Here is a 24,282-nt window from a genome sequence, read left to right as displayed (position 1 = left end):
TATGGTCTGGAGCAGGTTGGGAGGGACAGCGTAAGGCCTTGAGTATCGTGTACCAGTGGCTCCTATATGGTCTGGAGCAGGTTGGGAGGGACAGCGTAAGGCCTTGAGTATCGTACTGTACCAGTGGCTCCTATATGGTCTGGAGCAGGTTGGGAGGGACAGCGTAAGGCCTTGAGTATCGTACTGTACCAGTGGCTCCTATATGGTCTGGGGCAGGTTGGGAGGGACAGCGTAAGGCCTTGAGTATCGTACTGTACCAGTGGCTCCTATATGGTCTGGGGCAGGTTGGGAGGGACAGCGTAAGGCCTTGAGTATCGTACTGTACCAGTGGCTCCTATATGGTCTGGAGCAGGTTGGGAGGGACAGGCCTTGAGTATCGTACTGTACCAGTGGCTCCTATATGGTCTGGAGCAGGTTGGGAGGGACAGGCCTTGAGTATCGTACTGTACCAGTGGCTCCTATATGGTCTGGGGCAGGTTGGGAGGGACAGGCCTTGAGTATCGTACTGTACCAGTGGCTCCTATATGGTCTGGAGCAGGTTGGGAGGGACAGGCCTTGAGTACAGTACTGTACCAGTGGCTCCTATATGGTCTGGGGCAGGTTGGGAGGGACAGGCCTTGAGTATCGTACTGTACCAGTGGCTCCTATATGGTCTGGAGCAGGTTGGGGGGGACAGGCCTTGAGTATCGTACTGTACCAGTGGCTCCTATATGGTCTGGAGCAGGTTGGGGGGGACAGCGTAAGGCCTTGAGTATCGTACTGTACCAGTGGCTCCTATATGGTCTGGAGCAGGTTGGGAGGGACAGCGTAAGGCCTTGAGTATCCTACTGTACCAGTAGCTCCTATATGGTCTGGAGCAGGTTGGGAGGGACAGCGTAAGGCCTTGAGTACCGTACTGTACCAGTGGCTCCTATATGGTCTGGAGCAGGTTGGGGGGGACAGGCCTTGAGTATCGTACTGTACCAGTGGCTCCTATATGGTCTGGGGCAGGTTGGGAGGGACAGCGTAAGGCCTTGAGTATCGTACTGTACCAGTGGCTCCTATATGGTCTGGAGCAGGTTGGGGGGGACAGCGTAAGGCCTTGAGTATCGTTCTGTACCAGTGGCTCCTATATGGTCTGGAGCAGGTTGGGAGGGACAGCGTAAGGCCTTGAGTATCGTACTGTACCAGTGGCTCCTATATGGTCTGGAGCAGGTTGGGAGGGACAGGCCTTGAGTACCGTACTGTACCAGTGGCGCCTATATGGCCTGGGGAAGGTTGGGAGGGACAGCGTAAGGCCTTGAGTATCGTACTGTACCAGTAGCTCCTATATGGCCTGGAGCAGGTTGGGAGGGACAGCGTAAGGCCTTGAGTATCCTACTGTACCAGTAGCTCCTATATGGTCTGGAGCAGGTTGGGAGGGACAGCGTAAGGCCTTGAGTCTCGTGTACCAGTGGCTCCTATATGGTCTGGAGCAGGTTGGGAGGGACAGGCCTTGAGTATCGTACTGTACCAGTGGCTCCTATATGGTCTGGAGCAGGTTGGGAGGGACAGCGTAAGGCCTTGAGTATCGTGTACCAGTGGCTCCTATATGGTCTGGAGCAGGTTGGGAGGGACAGCGTAAGGCCTTGAGTATCGTGTACCAGTGGCTCCTATATGGTCTGGAGCAGGTTGGGAGGGACAGGCCTTGAGTATCGTTCTGTACCAGTGGCTCCTATATGGTCTGGAGCAGGTTGGGAGGGACAGGCCTTGAGTATCGCCATCATCAGACACCAAGTGGTGCTAAAGCGAAGCTCCGCTCTTATCATCATACATCATCTCATACTGGCCAATCAGAATGCCTGTTGCCTGTGATTTGGTTGGCTGATTTGCTCGTTTACATATGACATGCATTTTCCCTTCAATGTCAATGGCGTTTAATGTTTCGATGTTTAATTGACATCATATTTGACCTAATTTCTCCGTTCATTGTATGTTGTATTGTATGTTGTATTGTATGTTGTATTGTATGTTGTATGTTGTATTGTATTGTATGTTGTATTGTATGTTGTATTGTATGTTGTATTGTATTGTATGTTGTATTGTATGTTGTATTGTATGTTGTATTGTATGTTGTATTGTTGTATTGTATTGTATGTTGTATTGTATGTTGTATTGTATGTTGTATGTTGTATTGTATGTTGTATTGTATGTTGTATTGTATGTATTGTATGTGTTGTATGTTGTATTGTATGTTGTATTGTATGTTGTATTGTATGTTGTATTGTATGTTGTATTGTATGTATTGTATGTGTTGTATGTGTTGTATGTGTTGTATGTTGTATTGTATGTTGTATTGTATGTTGTATTGTATGTATTGTATGTATTGTATGTTGTATTGTATGTTGTATTGTTGTATTGTATTGTATGTTGTATTGTATGTTGTATTGTATGTTGTATTGTATGTTGTATGTTGTATTGTATGTTGTATTGTATGTTGTATTGTATGTATTGTATGTATTGTATGTTGTATTGTATGTATTGTATGTTGTATTGTATGTTGTATTGTATGTTGTATGTTGTATTGCATGTTGTATTGTATGTTGTATTGTATGTATTGTATGTGTTGTATGTTGTATTGTATGTTGTATTGTATGTTGTATTGTATGTTGTATGTTGTATTGTATGTTGTATTGTATGTTGTATTGTATGTTGTATGTTGTATTGTATGTTGTATTGTATGTTGTATTGTATGTATTGTATGTATTGTATGTATTGTATGTTGTATTGTATGTATTGTATGTTGTATTGTATGTTGTATTGTATGTTGTATGTTGTATTGTATGTTGTATTGTATGTTGTATTGTATGTATTGTATGTGTTGTATGTGTTGTATGTTGTATTGTATGTTGTATTGTATGTATATGTTGTATGTTGTATTGTACGTTGTATTGTATGTTGTATTGTATGTTGTATGTTGTATTGTATGTTGTATTGTATGTTGTATTGTATGTTGTATTGTATGTGTTGTATGTTGTATTGTATGTTGTATTGTATGTTGTATTGTATGTATTGTATGTGTTGTATGTGTTGTATGTTGTATTGTATGTTGTATTGTATGTTGTATTGTATGTATTGTATGTATATGTTGTATGTTGTATTGTATGTTGTATTGTATGTTGTATTGTATGTTGTATGTTGTATTGTATGTTGTATTGTATGTTGTATTGTATGTATTGTATGTATTGTATGTATATGTTGTATGTTGTATTGTATGTTGTATTGTATGTTGTATTGTATGTTGTATGTTGTATTGTATGTATTGTATGTGTTGTATGTTGTATTGTATGTTGTTTTGTATGTATTGTATTTTGTATTGTATGTTGTATTGTATGTATTGTATGTTGTATTGTATGTATTGTATGTATTGTATGTTGTATTGTATGTTGTATTGTATGTTGTATTGTATGTATTGTATGTATTGTATGTATTGTATGTTGTATTGTATGTTGTATTGTATGTTGTATTGTATGTATTGTATGTATTGTATGTTGTATTGTATGTTGTATTGTATGTTGTATTGTATGTTGTATTGTATGTATTGTATGTATTGTATGTTGTATTGTATGTTGTATTGTATGTATTGTATGTATTGTATGTTGTATTGTATGTTGTATTGTATGTATTGTATGTGTTGTATGTTGTATTGTATGTTGTATTGTATGTATTGTATATATTGTTGTATTGTATGTTGTATTGTATGTTGTATTGTATGTTGTATTGTATGTTGTATTGTATGATGTATTGTATGTATTGTATGTATTGTATGTTGTATTGTATGTATTGTATGTATTGTATGTGTTGTATGTTGTATTGTATGTTGTATTGTATGTATTGTATAAATTGTTGTATTGTATGTTGTATTGTATGTTGTATTGTATGTATTGCATATATTGTTGTATTGTATGTATTGTTGTATTGTATGTTGTATTGTATGTATTGTATGTTGTATTGTATGTATTGTATGTATTGCATATATTGTTGTATTGTATGTTGTATTGTAAAGGGTTAGGGTCATTGTATGTTGTATTGTATGTTGTATTGTATGTTGTATTGTATGTTGTATGTTGTATTGTATGTTGTATTGTATGTTGTATTGTATGTTGTATTGTAAAGGGTTAGGGTCATTGTATGTTGTATTGTATGTTGTATTGTATGTTGTATTGTATAGGCTGTAGATGTGTGGGAACACAAGCTGTATATAGGCTAAACCAGGGAAACAAACCTACCTTCTATGATGTCACTGAGAAGGTCCTGAAAGACCCTCCCACCTCCGACATCAGCAACAATATGAAAATTACAAACAAATATATAATCGTATATATATTGAAAATCACCCGTGTGTGGTGTTCTATAGGGTTCTATAGGGTTCTATAGGTGTTCTATAGGTGTTCTATAGGGTTGGTTACTTAGTTCCACTGTGCAAAAAGCATGGAATACGGATGTGTATATTACAGGAAACTCCCGGTAAACTCTCCAACAAACTCCGGTAAATCACACCTGTATATTACCGTATATTAAGACGGGAACCCCTTTTGGTGTTTTAACTAAGCATTATGGTATACTTTAGCTATTAAAAAATAGCAGATCTACAAGCCACCGAGTTTGAGCTATGAGCTTGTAGGTCTGCTATTACAGTTACAATTACAGTGCCCAGAATTGCCCCCTCTTTTCACGCAGTGAATGAGTTACAGTCAGTCATCACCTCCAAAGGCAGTGAATGAGGTTTACAGTCAGTCATCACCTCCAAAGGCAGTGAATGAGGTTTACAGTCAGTCATCACCTCCAAAGGCAGTGAATGAGGTTTACAGTCAGTCATCACCTCCAAAGGCAGTGAATGAGTTACCTCATTCACTGCCTTTGGAGGTGATGACTGACTGTAATACCTCATTCACTGCCTTTGGAGGTGATGACTGACTGTAGTTACAGTCAGTCATCACCTCCAAAGGCAGTGTTACAGTCAGTCATCACCTCCAAAGGCAGTGAATGAGTTACAGTCAGTCATCACCTCCAAAGGCAGTGTTACAGTCAGTCATCACCTCCAAAGGCAGTGAATGAGGTATTACAGTCAGTCATCACCTCCAAAGGCAGTGAATGAGGTGTTACAGTCAGTCATCACCTCCAAAGGCAGTGAATGATTACAGTCAGTCATCACCTCCAAAGGCCGTTCCTTTCCATGTGCGTCCGGTGACCAGCTGGAAGGGCCGTGTGGAGATCTCCTGTCCAGCCGCGGCTACCCCGATGATGACACTGGTACCCCATCCCTTATGACACGCCTCCAACGCTGCCCTCTGGAAGAGAAACACAATGATCATCACTGGTACCCAGCCCTTATGATCATCACTGGTACCCCAACCCTTATGATCATCACTGGTACCCCAACCCTTATGATCATCACTGGTACCCCAACCCTTATGATCATCACTGGTACCCAACCCTTATGATCATCACTGGTACCCAGCCCTTATGATCATCACTGGTACCCCAACCCTTATGATCATCACTGGTACCCAACCCTTATGATCATCACTGGTACCCCATCCCTTATGATCATCACTGGTACCCATCCCTTATGATCATCACTGGTACCCATCCCTTATGATCATCACTGGTACCCATCCCTTATGATCATCACTGGTACCCCAGCCCTTATGATCATCACTGGTACCCAGCCCTTATGATCATCACTGGTACCCAACCCTTATGATCATCACTGGTACCCAGCCCTTATGATCATCACTGGTACCCCAACCCTTATGATCATCACTGGTACCCAACCCTTATGATCATCACTGGTACCCAACCCTTATGATCATCACTGGTACCCAGCCCTTATGATCATCACTGGTACCCAACCCTTATGATCATCACTGGTACCCAGCCCTTATGATCATCACTGGTACCCAACCCTTATGATCATCACTGGTACCCCAACCCTTATGATCATCACTGGTACCCAGCCCTTATGATCATCACTGGTACCCAGCCCTTATGATCATCACTGGTACCCCAACCCTTATGATCATCACTGGTACCCAGCCCTTATGATCATCACTGGTACCCAGCCCTTATGATCATCACTGGTACCCAGCCCTTATGATCATCACTGGTACCCAACCCTTATGATCATCACTGGTACCCCAACCCTTATGATCATCACTGGTACCCCAACCCTTATGATCATCACTGGTACCCAGCCCTTATGATCATCACTGGTACCCAACCCTTATGATCATCACTGGTACCCCAACCCTTATGATCATCACTGGTACCCCAACCCTTATGATCATCACTGGTACCCCAACCCTTATGATCATCACTGGTACCCCAGCCCTTATGATCATCACTGGTACCCCAGCCCTTATGATCATCACTGGTACCCCAGCCCTTATGATCATCACTGGTACCCCAACCCTTATGATCATCACTGGTACCCAACCCTTATGATCATCACTGGTACCCAGCCCTTATGATCATCACTGGTACCCAACCCTTATGATCATCACTGGTACCCCAACCCTTATGATCATCACTGGTACCCAACCCTTATGATCATCACTGGTACCCCAACCCTTATGATCATCACTGGTACCCAGCCCTTATGATCATTTCATTTCATTTCATTTCATATTTATTTATTTCATTTCAGTTATGGTTTTACATGATCATATTAATTTTTACTTTGTACTTATTATTTTTTACATATTCCATACAGAAAGGAAAAGGAGCAGGAAGAAGATAAATCTTATATATACCTGCCCCTATCATTAAAAAAAACATCTAATTGATGCTGCCACCAACCATACATGATTACATCAAAGAAAAAAGGAAAAAACAACAACCAATTGATGCTGCCACCAACCATACATGATTACATCAAAAAAGAAAGAAAAAAAAACAAAACAACAAAGACAAAGGACATGGAGCTCAACAAGAGAACAAACAAAGACAACACTGAGGAAACAAAATAACACTTATATCTAACCTTCTAATTCATATTTTATCATTTTTTCTTTTTTAAACACTTTCTTAAACTGAAACACTGTTGTACAACTCTTCAACTCCTGGTTTTGTGAATTCCATAACTTTATACCTGTAACAAAAGTGCACATTTGTTTTAGTGTAGTCCGAGCGAACAGATGTTTAAAATCATGTCTTCTTCTGTGGTCCTCATCCTCTGAGCTAAACACAAATGACTTCTGTAACTGTATTGGTAATGATCATCACTGGTACCCAACCCTATGATCATCACTGGTACCCAGCCCTTATGATCATCACTGGTACCCAGCCCTTATGATCATCACTGGTACCCAGCCCTTATGATCATCACTGGTACCCAGCCCTTATGATCATCACTGGTACCCAACCCTTATGATCATCACTGGCACCCAGCCCTTATGATCATCACTGGTACCCAGCCCTTATGATCATCACTGGTACCCCAACCCTTATGATCATCACTGGTACCCCATCTCTTGTGATCATCACTGGTACCCAACCCTTATGATCATCACTGGTACCCCAACCCTTATGATCATCACTGGTACCCCATCTCTTGTGATCATCACTGGTACCCAACCCTTATGATCATCACTGGTACCCCAGCCCTTATGATCATCACTGGTACCCAGCCCTTATGATCATCACTGGTACCCAACCCTATGATCATCACTGGTACCCAGCCCTTATGATCATCACTGGTACCCAACCCTTATGATCATCACTGGTACCCCAGCCCTTATGATCATCACTGGTACCCAACCCTTATGATCATCACTGGTACCCCAACCCTTATGATCATCACTGGTACCCAGCCCTTATGATCATCACTGGTACCCAGCCCTTATGATCATCACTGGTACCCAGCCCTTATGATCATCACTGGTACCCAACCCTTATGATCATCACTGGTACCCAACCCTTATGATCATCACTGGTACCCAGCCCTTATGATCATCACTGGTACCCAGCCCTTATGATCATCACTGGTACCCCAACCCTTATGATCATCACTGGTACCCAACCCTTATGATCATCACTGGTACCCCAGCCCTTATGACCATCACTGGTACCCAGCCCTTATGATCATCACTGTTACCCAGCCCGTATGATCATCACTGTTACCCAGCCCGTATGATCATCACTGGTACCCCAGCCCTTATGATCATCACTGTTACCCCAGCAGAATTAGATTTTAGTTTTAGTCATAGTCTTTTGAATAGTTTTAATTTTGTTTTAGTCACATTTTAGTCACCTGGAATGATTTAGTGTTAGTCTAGTTTTAGTCGACTAAATGTCATGCGATTTTAGTCGACTAAATCGACAGTTGATTTAGTCGACTAAAATGTATTTTGGCGGGCCTTGATGCCGTCGTAATGGCTTATTTTACACTTGCTGAAAATAGCTGATCTACACGCTCACAACGCGTCGTGCTGCAACACGTTGTGAGCTCGTAGATCGGCTATTTTCAGCATGCAACCAAGTGTAAAATGACTTATACTGGATCTCTTGTCCACTAGTCCCTTCCTAACATTTTTGTCTAGTTTTTATTTGTCAACAGCATATTAGTCTTAGTTTTAGTCATCATAGCTTAGTTTTCAGTTAGTTTCCATTTAGTTTTCGTCAGTGAAAAAAGGTAGTCGACGAACATTTTTCGCCTTAGTTTTAGTCGACAAAAACAACACATGTGGGGTATACAGAACAGAGGATTATTCTAACCATGATGCCGACGTTCCCGACGCACTCGAAGGAGTAGTCCACCCCTCCGTCGGTCATCTCCACCAGGACCTCCTGGATGGGTCTGCTGTGGTCCTTGGGGTTGACCAGCTCCGTGGCGCCGAACTCTCTGGCCACGGCGAACTTGTCCGGGTTGATGTCCACGCCGATGATGCGGCCCGCCCCGGCCGCCTGGCAGCCCATGATGGCCGCCAGACCCAGCGCGCCCAGACCGAACACCGCGCAGTTAGAGCCCGCCTCCACCTATAGACACACAAAGAAACACAACGTAAGACAAACCCAGCGCACCCAAACCGAACACCACACAGTTGGACCCCGCCTCCACCTATAGACACACAAAGAAACACAATATAAGACAAACCCAGCGCACCCAAACCGAACACCACGCAGTTGGACCCCGCCTCCACCTATAGACACACAAAGAAACACAATGTAAGACAAACCCAGCGCACCCAAACCGAACACCACGCAGTTGGACCCCGCCTCCACCTATAGACACACAAAGAAACACAATGTAAGACAAACCCAACGCACCCAGACCGAACACCGCGCAGTTGGAGCCCGCCTCCACCTATAGACACAGACAGAAACACATGTAAGACAAACCCAACGCACCCAAACCGAACACCGCGCAGCTGGAGCCCGCCTCCACCTAGAGACACCGACAGAAACACACGTAAGACAAACCCAGCGCACCCAAACCGAACACCACGCAGCTGGAGCCCGCCTCCACCTATAGACACCGACAGAAACACATGTAAGACAAACCCAGCGCACCCAAACCGAACACCACGCAGCTGGAGCCCGCCTCCACCTATAGACACCGAAAGAAACACACGTAAGACAAACCCAGCGCACCCAAACCGAACACCACGCAGCTGGAGCCCGCCTCCACCTATAGACACCGAAAGAAACACACGTAAGACAAACCCAGCGCACCCAAACCGAACACCACGCAGCTGGAGCCCGCCTCCACCTATAGACACACAAAGAAACACACGTAAGACAAACCCAGCGCACCCAAACCGAACACCACGCAGCTGGAGCCCGCCTCCACCTATAGACACCGACAGAAACACATGTAAGACAAACCCAGCGCACCCAAACCGAACACCACGCAGCTGGAGCCCGCCTCCACCTATAGACACCGACAGAAACACATGTAAGACAAACCCAGCGCACCCAAACCGAACACCACGCAGCTGGAGCCCGCCTCCACCTATAGACACCGACAGAAACACACGTAAGACAAACCCAGCGCACCCAAACCGAACACCACGCAGCTGGACCCCGCCTCCACCTATAGACACACAAAGAAACACACGTAAGACAAACCCAGCGCACCCAAACCGAACACTGCGCAGCTGGAGCCCGCCTCCACCTATAGACACACAAAGAAACACAATGTAAGACAAACCCAGCGCACCCAAACCGAACACCACGCAGCTGGAGCCCGCCTCCACCTATAGACACACAAAGAAACACAATGTAAGACAAACCCAGCGCACCCAAACCGAACACCGCGCAGCTGGAGCCCGCCTCCACCTATAGACACACAAAGAAACACACGTATGAGATTTGACTGAGTTCAACATATGTTTTTTGATATGATGTTTTTTGGTATACAATTATCTAATTGTTTTTCTCCCGTAGATGTATATAGATCAGTGGTTCCCAGAGTGGGGTCCGGGGACCCCTAGGGGTCCTTGAGGGAGTTCCAGGGGGTCTCGGGGACCCCTATAGGGGTCCTTGAGGGAGTTCCAGGGGGTCCCCAGCAGCTAAATGATGTTTCATCTGTGCAACCGAGTCAAACAAGATGTAATGTCTCAACTCCTACAATTCCAGGTGATTATCAGGGTTGTGAGCTTGTAGATCAGCTATTTTCAGCATGTAACCAAGTGTAAAATGTAGGGCTGTGAATCTTTGGGTGTCCCACGATTCGATTCGTTTCCGATTCTTGGGGTCACGATTCGATCCAAAAGGGTTTTTTTTCCAGATTCAAAACTATCCTCTATTCAAAATGATTCTCGATTCAATACATAGGATTTCATCACAATCTACTCCAGCCAACTGAAGTGACTACTGAAGGGTTCTCTGTAATGACTGAAGACATGATGTTTACTGTGATTAGGGTGAGCTTACATTTCATATCACAAACACCATGTAGTGAAAACTCCTGTAACTGTAACCAGAAAATTATGAATCGATTTTGAATTGTTCATAACGGGAATCGCAATTCTAATTCGAATCGATTTTGTTTTGACACCCCTAGTAAAAAATACTTATACTGGATCTCATTTCCACTAGTCCCTCCCTAGCATTTTAGTGTAATTTTTCTTTGTTGATGAAGTTGTCAGTATATTTAGTCTTAAGCCCAAACAACACCAAAGGGTCGAGACCGTTTTAACAACCGTTTGGACCCAAGGAGTTGCACGGTGACCCTTTGGTGTTGTCAGGGCTTTAGTTTTAGTCATCACAGTCATCACAATTTAGTTTCCGTAGTTTTTGTCAGTGGAAAAAGGTAGTCGACAGACATTTTTCGTCATAGTTTTAGTCGACGAAATCACTGCTCTAGGGGGTGGTGACCAGTGTTGTTTTTGGCAGCAAATTTCTATTTTAGTTTAATCATTAGTCTATGGAATGAAACTTAATTTAGTTTTAGTCACATTTTAGTCACCTGGAATGTTTTAGTGTTAGTCTAGTTTTAGTCGATTCAATGTCATGTGATTTTAGTCGACTAAATCTACATTTGATTTAGTCGACTAAAATATATTTTGGCGAGCCTTGATGCCGTCGTAATGGCTGATTTTTACACATGCTGAAAATAGCCGATCTACAAGCCCACAAGTGAGATTGTAGATCTGCTATTTTCAGCATGCAACCAAGTGTAAAATGACTTATACTGGATCTCTTGTCCACTAGTCTGTTCCTAACATTTTAGTCTAGTTTTTATTTGTTGACGAAATTGTCAATATATTTAGTCTCAATTTCAGTCACCATTGCTTAGAGTTCATTTAGTTCATTTAGTTTTAGTTTAGTTTTCGTCAGTGGAAAAAGGTAGTCGACGAACATGTTTCGTCTTAGTTTCAGTCGACGAAATCAACAATAGTGGTGACTGGACTGACCTTGGCGGTATTGAGGGCTGCCCCGTAGCCTGTGGAGATGCCGCAGCCCAGCAGGCACACCTTGTCCAGCGGAGCCTTGGGGTTGACCTTGGCCAGGGAGATGTCGGCCACCACCGTGTACTCTGAGAAGGTGCTGCAGCCCATGAAGTGGAACAGGCTCTGACCCTTACAGGAGAACCGGGAGGTCCCGTCAGGCATCAGCCCTCTGCCCTGGGTCACCCTGCAATGACACGCACAGCATGACCAACCAGCCCTCTGCCCTGGGTCACCCTGCAATGACACGCACAGCATGACCAACCAGCCCTCTGCCCTGGGTGGCTCACCCTGCTGCGGCTTCGTACACACATAAAGAACAACTGTGCTGTGCTCTGCCTGTGTTTCATGGCCGCCCCAATGCTTTTCCAATGGAAGTCACGTGGTTTTACCAAACAATTGTGTTTGATTGCCCCCCCTCCCCCCATCACACACAACTGTTTGGTCAAACCACGTGACTTTGGACCATTGGAAAAGCATTGAGGCGGCCATGAAACACGGACAGCACAGAGCATGTTCGTCTGATATGTGTGTACGAAGCCTGCAATAACACGCACAGCATGCAGCTCAGATCAACCAGCCCTCTGCCCTGGCTCACCCTGCAATGTGCAGTTCAACAAGTGCATGTTTTTTTGCAGTAAGCTTATAAAAAGTGTTAATTTTAGTCTGCTTTTTTTTTTAAACCATATATTGACATTGTTCAATTAAATGGCTCTTGTTTTAATAAAATGACAACCAGAAATACGCTCTGAGGGCGAGAAGCGAACACGCCCAAAAGGGGCGAGGTCTGCTGCTGCCACCTGGGTGACAGCAGACTTCTGGGCGAGCGCTGGCGCTTTGGCATGGGGGGGGGGGGGGGGGGGGGGTCAGATCAACATATGGAATGAATTATGTACTGGCCATATATGGAGCGTGTCTTGAGTGTACAGGGTTTGATGGTCAGATCAATATATGTCAGAGCAGGTCAGCTCCATATATGGAGATCTAAGGGTGGCAGCGCGGGCAGTGTATTGAGTGTACAGGGTTTGATGAGGGCCCAGGTAGGGCTGGGCCTTAATTTTGGGGCCTGTTGAGAACTCTAGTTTTTGCCGGCTGCCGGGCGCGACTGCATTAATAACTTTGGGGCAGGCCGGTCTAGAGTTTAAATGGACAGGTATCAGTCAACAGGCCCGTCTAGAGTTTAAATGGACAGGTATCAGTCAACAGGCCCGTCTAGAGTTTAAATGGACAGGTATCAGTCAACAGGCCCGTCTAGAGTTTAAATGGACAGGTATCAGTCAACAGGCCCGTCTAGAGTTTAAATGGACAGGTATCAGTCAACAGGCCCGTCTAGAGTTTAAATGGACAGGTATCAGTCAACAGGCCGGTCTAGAGTTTAAATGGACAGGTATCAGTCAACAGGCCGGTCTAGAGTTTAAATGGACAGGTATCAGTCAACAGGCCCGTCTAGAGTTTAAATGGACAGGTATCAGTCAACAGGCCCGTCTAGAGTTTAAATGGACAGGTATCAGTCAACAGGCCCGTCTAGAGTTTAAATGGACAGGTATCAGTCAACAGGCCCGTCTAGAGTTTAAATGTACAGGTATCAGTCAACAGGCCCGTCTAGAGTTTAAATGGACAGGTATCAGTCAACAGGCCTGTCTAGAGTTTAAATGGACAGGTATCAGTCAACAGGGCCGTCTAGAGTTTAAATGGACAGATATCAGTCAAAAGGGAGACATCGAAGAGGAAGGACGGATGGGGAAGGATCAACATATGGAATGTCAGAACAGATCAGCTCCAGATCTAGGAGATCTAGGTGGCAAATCACAGCACTCCAACTCAGTTTAAAGCTCTCTTACTCTACCTGATCTTTTGACACAGGTTGGTTTTGGGGCTCTTGCAGAACTTGCAGTCTCTACACTGTGGGATGTAGAGAGGGATGACCGTGTCCCCTGGAGGAAGTATAGGGAACAGCAACAAACAATGTTAAAGATGGAGTGCCACGATTTTTTTCCACCCTAAAACATGATCATCAGGTATTATTGAGTGGTGTAAACCACTCCTACGACTGGCTTTGTTAGTTTACGTGTCTGTCTGTCTGTCTGTTCGTACCAAAAAATGAGCATGGTTGCTACGGTCACCCAGTTCACCCGGGTGTGATTTCATTACGTCAGACATTACGTCAGACCACAGCTGATCAGGCTATATAAGACCTTACACCACTCAGTTCACACGGGTGTGATTTTTATAATATAAGGAGGAAGAAGTTGTTCCAAAAAGTGTACAGTATTTGTTAAAATTATGTTTGTATGTGGACACGCCCACCAGTTAATTAAGTATGCCTGGTTTGCCTGGTGGGTGGTGATGGGTGGTGTTCCACCTGAACTGAAGCCACACACACAGCTGTAGTTGTATGATAAAGGGGGAGGGGTTAGGGGAGGGGCTGATATTACTGTTTATTTCATTGGCCCGTTTGACTGTCAAGGGTTCAGCCTCCAGGAAGAAACTCTAAATACAAAGTTAATACATCATTGCACATAAAAACGACTCCAGGGTGTCTAATGAAGTACTGTCACCTCATAGACACATGAAAAACTGGGAAAAATGCAAAAAGTGTGGCACTCCATCTTTAAACGGAGCATTTCAGACGGCATCTGAGGACAATAGCAGATCTACAATGGTCTGCATCTGAGGACAATAGCAGATCTACAATGGTCTGCATCTGAGGACAATAGCAGATCTACAATGGTCTGCATCTGAGGACAATAGCAGATCTACAATGGTCTGCATCTGAGGACAATAGCAGATCTACAATGGTCTGCATCTGAGGACAATAGCAGATCTACAATGGTCTGCATCTGAGGACAATAGCAGATCTAGAATGCCGCCACATGGTCTGGAGCGATTATTTGACCTTCTTGTTAATAGTTAGTCTGTCCCTGGCATAAACATTGCTGTCGTTGACCCTTAGTAACCCAGTTTGATATTTATTTGGCCTTTAATAAGTTACGATACTATAAGTTACTAGAGGTGGCTTTATACATATCTTTCCTGTGAATTTGATTTGCACACAGGAGATATTAGAAAGAGTTCAGAATAAATGCATAATTCAAAATGTGATGCACCGCTCCCGCAACCAACTCGAGAGGTTGGGAACTCCTGTCCGAAAACAAACAAGTCTATGCACATAAAAGTGCATAGACTTGGCTGCCATTATGACATCATTTCAAAAGCCCAGACGTTGGAGGGGCTAGCTGGTGCCCCTCAAAAAGAAACAAAGGCTGTCCGCCATGCAGTGGTGCATGGATGGTGTCCAGAGGTTTACCTGCTTTGAAGCCGGTGACTCCTTCACCTCCTACACTCTAGAGGTTTACATGCTCTGAAGACTCCTTCTCCCATACTCTAGAGGTTTACCTGCTTTGAAGCCGGTGACTCCTTCTCCCATACTCTAGAGGTTTACCTGCTTTGAAGCCGGTGACTCCTTCTCCCATACTCTAGAGGTTTACCTGCTTTGAAGCCGGTGACTCCTTCACCTACACCAGGGCTGGGCAACGTTGATGATGGAGAGGGCCACTATATTTCCACACTCACTCTATAGGGCCATATATTACTGTCGTAGCAAAAATTGCCAATCTACAAAATCAAAAGGCGTCGCGAATTGAAATCTTGAATTGTTGCTATTTTTGAATTGGAATCCTGAAAATTAACATTTTTATGTCATTTCAAATGCCTTTAATTATACTTGTGATGAAGCAATGAGCTACTAATGTAAACTGAAGTAATTAAAGCGGGTCATGTTTGCATGTCGGGGATTATTGTAAACAGCTGAAACCAATATTATATCAGTATTCTGACATCAACCTGAGGGCCGCATTGCGTGAAGGTGGGGGCCGCATGTGGCCCCCGGGCCGCCAGTTGCCCAGCCCTGACCTACACTCTAGAGGTTTACCTGCTTTGAAGCCGGTGACTCCTTCCCCCACACTCTCCACGATGCCGGCTCCTTCGTGACCCAGGACCACCGGGAACACCCCCTCTGAGTCGGATCCACTCAGGGTGTAGGAGTCGGTGTGGCAGATCCCTGTGGCCACGATCTGAAACACCAACCATTTATATAGTCAGTTTCACTCATAGAGCAATGAAAGGATATAGAGACTGTACCGAAGCGATAGCCCCGACCCCCGCTATTAACCCATTTTGACCTGAGATCAGATTCTAAAAAGGTCTGTTTGAAAATGTCAGTTTTCTGAAAAAGCTATGTTTCTATGTCAGTGGTTCTTTGATTTTTCAAAAATATCAGATCTACAAGCTCTTAGCGCGCCACTCGGTGGCGCGCTAAGAGCTTGATATTTTTTCAATAGCTGAGGCATAACATAATGCTAACACCAAAAGGGGTCCCCACCCACAATGGGTTAATGTCAGTGGAAGTTGCTCTGTTGCTCAGTGGCGTTTTGAAGCATCCGGAAGAACCGTCTACTAATCGTTTTTTTGATTTGGACACCAAAAGGTGGTGTCCAAAATACGGAAGTGCAAACGGGCGCTCAACGTTAAAGCCCAGCTGCTGCACGGGGGTTTCCTCGTCATAACTCCACGGGTCCGCCTGCAGTCCCCGTTCTTACCACTAGGGCCCAGTGCTTCAACGTTGGAGAGCCTCACTAGGGGCTTGGTCCACCTCCATGAAAGTGCTGCAGTTCCACTTTTCACCAGTAGGTAGTGGCAGCTTCAACGTTGGATTAGCCTTACTGGGGGCGTGGTTTCACTATGTAATTTTGTCCGTTTTTTGAAGAGTTGCAAAACTATATATTTTTGGAAAGGGTATTGGTGTAAGGAATCCCTAACCCTAACCCTAATGGCCACCGTAAATATTACATTTTGTAATTATCCTGGCCTCTAAATAATCTAGATAGAACATTGATTTGAACTGCTAAACCTACATTTTGATTTGAACTGCTAAACCTACATTTTCAGCATCAAGGAATCCAGTGGTGGTAGTTTTATAAAGCTACACACATTTTCAACATTAACCCTTAGATGCACGACTGGGTCCAAAATGACCTGGTTAGGTGGTTAGTCAGCTTCACTATGACGGTGGTCCCCAAAGTGGGGTCCAGGGACCCCCAGGGGTCCTTGAGGGAGTTCCAGGGGGTCCCCAGCTAAATGATAGTTATAGGAACCAAATGGACCCTTATGGGTCTGTAACTCAGAGAGTGTACCCATTTGTACCCTCTCAGAGTTAAAATAACATTTTACAATATAAATCGGGGGTCCCAGAGATAGAAATGCCATTAAATGGGGGTCCGTAGACTAATGCATGTCAAACTGGGGGGTCCTTGAAATTAATCGGGTTGAGAATCACTGCTAGAGCCGTAAAAATCTTCTCTCATGGGGGTCCCTGGAATATCTTTTCAAATGGGGGTCCACAGGGCTAATTAGTGTAAATGTGGGGGTCCTTGACATGAAAAAGCTTGGGAACTACTGGTTTATGAAATGCTGGATTTGTCTTTTTTAAAGATTTGCACAACTATACATTTTTGGAAAGGCTATTATCTAAGAATAGGAATGAGAAAATCAATCTCCATTTAAAAACAATATGTCACTCACATGACATCAGTGGTGGAAAAGTACGTAAGTACTGTAGGCTACTTAGGGTTAATTAGGGTGGGAGTGGGTTAGGGTTAATTAGGGTGGGAGTGGGTTAGGGTTAATTAGGGTGGGAGTGGGTTAGGGTTAATTAGGGTGGGAGTGGGTTAGGGTTAATTAGGGTGGGAGTGGGTTAGGGTTAATTAGGGTGGGAGTGGGTTAGGGTTAATTAGGGTGGGAGTGGGTTAGGGTTAATTAGGGTGGGAGTGGGTTAGGGTTAATTAGGGTGGGAGTGGGTTAGGGTTAATTAGGGTGGGAGTGGGTTAGGGTTAATTAGGGTGGGAGTGGGTTAGGGTTAATTAGGGTGGGGAGTGGGTTAGGGTTAATTAGGGTGGGAGTGGGTTAGGGTTAATTAGGGTGGGAGTGGGTTAGGGTTAATTAGGGTGGGAGTGGGTTAGGGTTAATTAGGGTGGGTGTGCAGGGGCAGCAGTGGATCAGGTTATCAATGAAGGTGTGTTCATGGACATGGTCCAACTACAGCAGATAAGCACTTCAGTTCAGTGCAGATACTGTAATCCACTATCTCTGACCTATATGGACTAATAGCCTACAGCAATCTACTACATATACACTATGGACTAATATCCTCCAGCAATCTATAGAGGGTATGCACATGACATCATCATACCTGGAAGTTATGCGGGAACGCCCACTGAGTGGCAAAACACTACTTTCTGGCCTAGCCGCAATTTGCAACTCTAGATGTTTTTATAATGGGATGAATCTAGAGTTGCAATACCCTCCATTGACTCCCCACTCATCATTTTGCATTTGCGATCTGCTTGTCTTAAACAACGTTAAACTCACCAACATTGCAGCTGTAGTCCAAGCTTGAATTATTCTCTTTCAATCTGCAAAGCCTGTTTTTCATAAAAATCCCCCGTAGACATGTTATGAGCTACTTTCTGTCAAGAAATTCTGTGCAAGTGATTCTTTCTCTAAGTGCTGGAGTTTGGAAGCGCTCGTCGTAAGTCACTGAACGTCCCTGCATGCATCTGTTTCGCATTTGCATATAATGCAGGAGGCAGCAGCGCGACCCCTTAATACAAACGAGCGCTTCCAAACTCCAACATTTCTTCTTCTTGACAGAAAGTAGCTCATAACATGTCTACGGGGGATTTTTATGAAAAACAAGCTTTGCAGATTGAAAGAGAATAATTCAAGCTTGGACTACAGCTGCAATGTTGGTGAGTTTAACTTCGTTTAAGACAAGCAGATCGCAAACGCAAAATGATGAGTGGGGAGTCAATGGAGGGTATTGCAACTCTAGATTCATCCCATTATAAAAAAATCTAGAGTTGCAAATTGCGGCTATTTCTGGCCTTGACAGCCCATTCATCCAAACAGAAAAGTCCTGTCTGATTGCATTAAACAATGTTAAACTCTCCAACATTGCAGCTGTACGAAAAGCTTGAATTATCCTCTATCTGCAACGTTTTTGTTTCATAAAAATCCACCATAGAAACGTTATGAGCTACTTTCTGTCAAGAAATGCCCTGCATTTGATTATTTTTTTGTCAAATGTGTCAGAGTTTGGAAGTGCTTGTTTTCAATAACACAACATTTTGCTGCCTCATGCATTATGTGACATTTAGAAACAGGTGGTACGCAGGAGGGTTGAGTGATTTCCAACGAGCGCTTCCAAACTCCACCACTCCATGCTGCTCAATGTTTTGCCACACCTGGTCCTACCTGGGCCTAGGCCCAGGTATTTCTGAACTCGGCCCATGATGACAGTAGCATCATTGCATAACATATTTGTGAACGCAATCACTGCATTCAATTTAGCAACATATGGCATTGGGTGTATTATTATTAATTCATCTTGTCCTATTTGGATCCGTAGCCACTGGCACTGCCTGGTTGGTCCCAAGGACTGTCTAAAGAGGACGAGACGCGAAGACCGTACGGGCGACGCCATGTTGCTTATGGTGCTCCATGGAAGGAAAGAAACATGCGCAATGGGCTATATGCAGCCAACACTTCCGCGTTCAGCTTCCTTGGTCTCAACTGCGCATGTTTCTTTCCTTCCATGGAGCACCATAAGCAACATGGCGTCGCCTGTACGGTCTTCACGTCTCGTTCTCTTTAGACAGTCCTTGGTTGGTCCATCTGTACCTGCATAGATTGATTGGTCAAGTCTGTCCATCTGTACCTGCATAGATTGATTGGTCATGTCTGTCCATCTGTACCTACATAGATTGATTGGTCATGCCTGTCCATCTGTACCTGCATAGATTGATTGCTCATGCCTGCCTGAGGCCTGTCATCATGTGCTTGTTAGTCTAGAATGCAGCAGATTTGTTTTTCTTCACACCAGAAACTTGGTCTTTGTTTAAGATTAAATATAAACGAGAAGCCTCTCTGAGAGAAGCCTAAATGTTAGCCTCACAATGTCACACGTCTATTGCAAAGTTTGTGTAAAGAAATGAAGTCAGCAGTCCCTCGAGGAGCTAACTGGACAACAGTTGTATCCTGAGGACTTCAGCTTTACTGGGAAACTCCACAACAACAACATCCGCCCTTGATTATGGATTACTACCTGATTGAAGACATCAAAGGTCATCATTGAATTGTAATTTTTGCTGAATGGATTTCCATTGATTGTGCCCCATGTTGTCTGTTGTCTGTTGTCTAGTGGCAGCGGTGGCCGAACGGATAGCGGCGCGGTCTAGATACCGGAAGGTTCCCAGTTCGAATCAGCCGTCCGACACGTTAAAATTACCACCGCTGAAATGCCCTTGAACAAGGCATCAACCACTACGATGAAATGTGTTCTATGAGCAGGGCCTGGCTGGAAACAAGTTCTTGAGCTTAGCCCAGATACCCTGGGTAAATATAGATTTCATTTCATTTCATTTCATTGCTGCTATGCTGTGGGGTGCTTCGGTGCTATCTTTCTCATTTGTCATTTGGAAGTGAGTTGAAAGAAACTAGCTGTTGTTGTTACACTCTGCAGTCTTCAATACTCAACACTAACTACTAGCCGCAATTTGCAACTCTAGATTTTTTTATAATGGGATGAATCTAGAGTTGCAATACCCTCCATTGACTCCCCACTCATCATTTTGCGTTTGCGATCTGCTTGTCTTAAACAACGTTAAAATCACCAACATTGCAGCTGTAGTCCAAGCTTGAATTATTCTCTTTCAATCTGCAAAGCTTGTTTTTCATAAAAATCCCCCGTAGACATGTTATGAGCTACTTTCTGTCAAGAAGAAGAAATGTTGGAGTTTGGAAGCGCTCGTTTTTATTAAGGGGTCGCGCTGCTGCCTCCTGCATTATGTGCAAATGCGAAACAGATGCATGCAGGGACGTTCAGTGACTTACGACGAGCGCTTCCAAACTCCAGCACTTAGAAAAAGAATCACTTGCACAGAATTTCTTGACAGAAAGTAGCTCATAACATGTCTACGGGGGATTTTTATGAAAAACAAGCTTTGCAGATTGAAAGAGAATAATTCAAGCTTGGACTACAGCTGCAATGTTGGTGAGTTTAACGTTGTTTAAGACAAGCAGATCGCAAACGCAAAATGATGAGTGGGGAGTCAATGGAGGGTATTGCAACTCTAGATTCATCCCATTATAAAAAAATCGAGAGTTGCAAATTGCGGCTACACTAACTACTTATAGTTCAATACTAGCTGTCTGGGAGAGTACATGTTGTTGTTTTGTGGTTGTTGAGGAGCACTCCTATGTCCTCCAGCTGAGGGCTTGTGTAAACAAACATGATTGTGTTAACCCATTTTGACCTGGGAAGGATTCTACAAAATGTCTTCTAAATCAAAACCCTATGTTTCTATATGTCACTGGTTCTCAAACGTTTTCATGTCAAGGACCTCCAAAAATATATGTATTTGGTCGCCGACCCCCCCCCATCTGAAAATATGTTGTTCCAGGAACACCTCAGAAGCAAATATTTGAGTTAAAAATGTTCGCTCTGAAAGAATATAGGCTATATTCAAAGATTTCCACTACATTTTCACGATTTTTCAAAAATAGCAGACCTGCAAGCTCATAGCGCGGAACCGTTGTGAGCTTGTAGATCTGCTATTTTCAGCATGCAACCAAGTGTAAATTGACTTATACTGGATCTCTTGTCCACTAGTCCCTTCCTAACATTTTAGTCTAACTTTTATCTGTTGACAAAATTGTCAGTATATTTAGTCTTAGTTTTAGTCATCGTAGCTTAGTTTTAATTTAGTTTCCATTTAGTTTTCGTCAGTGAAAAAAAGGTCGTCGACGAAAATGTTTCGTCTTAGTTTTAGTCGACGAAATCAACACTCATGTGCCCCAAGATGGAGGGTCACTGGTGACAGTTATATGGTGCCCATCGTTGTACGTCTCTCTCTCTCTCTCTGAGGACGCAGGCTTATCCTCTCTGTCTGAGAGGTGTGATAAGATGGTATCTGTTTGTTTTCAAAGTCATCTCAGGAATGCTCCCCTTACATCCCTCTCTATATGTTTGATCAAAATCCAACGTAGAGCCAGCCGTTATCCCTAAACGCCTCTTTATCTTTCTTTTTTTTTTACCATTTTGAAAAACCTTTTAACCCATTCTGGGCGGGAACCCCTTTTGGTGTTTTAAGCATTATGTTATGCTTTAGCTGTTGAAAAATAGCAGATCTACAAGCTCATAGCGCAGCACCGAGTGCCGCGCTACGAGCTTGTAGGTCTGCTATTTTTGAAAAATCGTGAAAATGTGGTGCAAATCTATGAATATATATTCTTTCAGAGCGAACGTTTTTAACTAAAATCTTTGCTTCTGGGGGGGGGGGGGGTCCCTGGAACAACATACTTTCAGATGTGGGTCGGCGGCCAAATACATATATTTTTGGTTGTCCTTGACATCAAAATGAGAACCACTGACAAACTGTCAGGATTTAGAAGACATTTGTAGAATCATTCCCAGCCGATCTATATACAAGCTCACAATGTGTAAGGGGTGGTGGGACTGGGAGATAGGGCCCCGGGCCCCAACAAGTCCCTATCAGAGCCACTCCAGTGACCTCCTGACCCCCTGACCCTCCTGACCCTCAAACGGAGCCCGTTTGTGCTCCATTTGATTGGAATGAGCTCCAGAAGAACTGCCTTCCTTTGGGTCAATGCAGGGAAATTCAATTCATTTACATTTTCGGCCTATCTAGTTATTTATTTTTTTAGCATTTTCTACATTTTTGTGCCCCATTCATATATTTAATATTTCTAGATATTATATAAATAATAAGCGCCCCTCACTGAGCTAGAAGAAATAACCAACGAACCGGTTTAACCCATTCTGTACGGGAACGCCTTTTGGTGTTTTAAGCATTGCTGTATGTTATACTTTAGCTGTTGAAAAATAGCAGATCTACAAATCGAGGCAAACGCTTGAAACAATCGCGACATCGATGTGAAGTCGCATCGCCTGCAGCCCTAGTGTCCGTTATTGTAAAGAGTATGATAACGTAACTGTATAAACACGGCGTGCGTGCGTGCGTGCGTGCGTGCGTGCGTGCGTGCGTGCGTGCGTGCGTGGGCTGCCCCTCCTGCAACATGAAGATATGATATGATAACACCTTGCCAAGTTGTGGTGGTCACATGGGCACAAACAGCAAGGGGGCATCACTATGAGTACAGTACAGTACAGTACAGTACAGTACAGTACAGCAGGGGTTCTCAACCCGTGGGTCGCGACCCCTCGGGGGGTCGCCAAATTATTTTAGGGGGTCCCCAAATTATTTTCAAAAAAAAAAAAAAAAAGTTCAAAAATAGCAGACCTACAAGCTCGTAGCGCGCCACCGAGCTTGTAGATCTGCTATTTTTCAATAGCTAAATTATAACAATGCTTAAAACAACCAAAAGGGGTTCCCGCCCAAAATGGTTTAAGGTTATTGTAGCAGTCAACTTATATTGGGGGTCGGGAGGGGGCGGGGCGGGGGTCCCGAGACATTGCCAAAGCATTTCCGGGGGTCCCCGGCCAAAAACGTTGAGAACCCCTGCAGTACAGTAGTGGACACTGACAGTAACCATGTTTATGTATGTATGTGAGCACATGTGCTTAACCTGTTTAGGACTGAGGTCGATTAAAAAAAACTAAAATGTAAATTAAAATTCTAAATCCTAAAAGTTTTCTGGAAAAAAAGATATGTCAGTGTTGCTCAACCTTTTTCATGTCAAGGACCCCCAGAATTATCTGTATTTAATTTGACCGCGGACCCCCATCTGAAAATATGTAGTTCCAGGGACCCCCCCCCCCCCAGAAGCAAAGATTTGAGTTAAAAAACGTTTGCTCTGAAAGAATATATATTCAAAGATTTGCACCACATTTTCAAGATTTCTCAAAAATAGCAGATCTACAAGCTCGTAACGTGGCCAGGGTGGGGGAAAACGTACATCACCCAAGCCCTATTATTGTCAAATAACAGTGAAAATGTCAGATCTACAAGCTCACATTGTGTTGTTGAACAGTGTGTAAGTACATTAGCGTGGTGTAATATCCATTAACACTTTTACCGCCATTGGCCGAGATCTACGTAAATTAAAGCTCATTATTTAATAAGCAGTGTGTCAGAGATAAGTAATGGCAATGTTGGCTTATCAGGCGTGTTGGAGGCCAGCCCCTCTCCCCCCTCCCCCCTCCCCCCCCCCCAACCACCCTCCCCCACCCCTATGTGTGGAAGGCCACCACACATAATAATCATAGTTTGGGTATAAAGCAGCAGTTCTCAACAGTGTTGTTTTCGTCGACTAAAACGAAGACGAAAAATGT

At 43.9% G+C, this 24,282-nt stretch overlaps 1 protein-coding gene across 1 annotated transcript in view; it reads right to left on the bottom strand.

Annotated features, from left to right (window-relative positions):
* The window catches only part of LOC306942534 (alcohol dehydrogenase class-3 chain L), a 34,658-nt gene that overhangs the window by 5,890 nt on the left and 4,486 nt on the right, over positions 1-24,282 (bottom strand). The window contains exons 3-7 of the mRNA XM_079528497.1: positions 15,844-15,985; positions 13,759-13,846; positions 11,880-12,099; positions 8,737-8,997; positions 5,174-5,309 (exon numbers count right to left, since the gene is read on the bottom strand). Coding sequence (XP_079384623.1) covers positions 5,174-5,309; positions 8,737-8,997; positions 11,880-12,099; positions 13,759-13,846; positions 15,844-15,985 — 847 coding nt within the window. The remainder of the gene's footprint in view (positions 1-5,173; positions 5,310-8,736; positions 8,998-11,879; positions 12,100-13,758; positions 13,847-15,843; positions 15,986-24,282) is intronic.

The sequence above is a fragment of the Electrona antarctica genome (genome assembly GCF_951216825.1).
Source record: "Electrona antarctica genome assembly, chromosome: 18".
NCBI classification, from domain to species: domain Eukaryota; kingdom Metazoa; phylum Chordata; class Actinopteri; order Myctophiformes; family Myctophidae; genus Electrona; species Electrona antarctica.
Note: the sequence above shows the minus strand (reverse complement) of the source record. Positions and strands in the feature narration are given on the sequence as shown.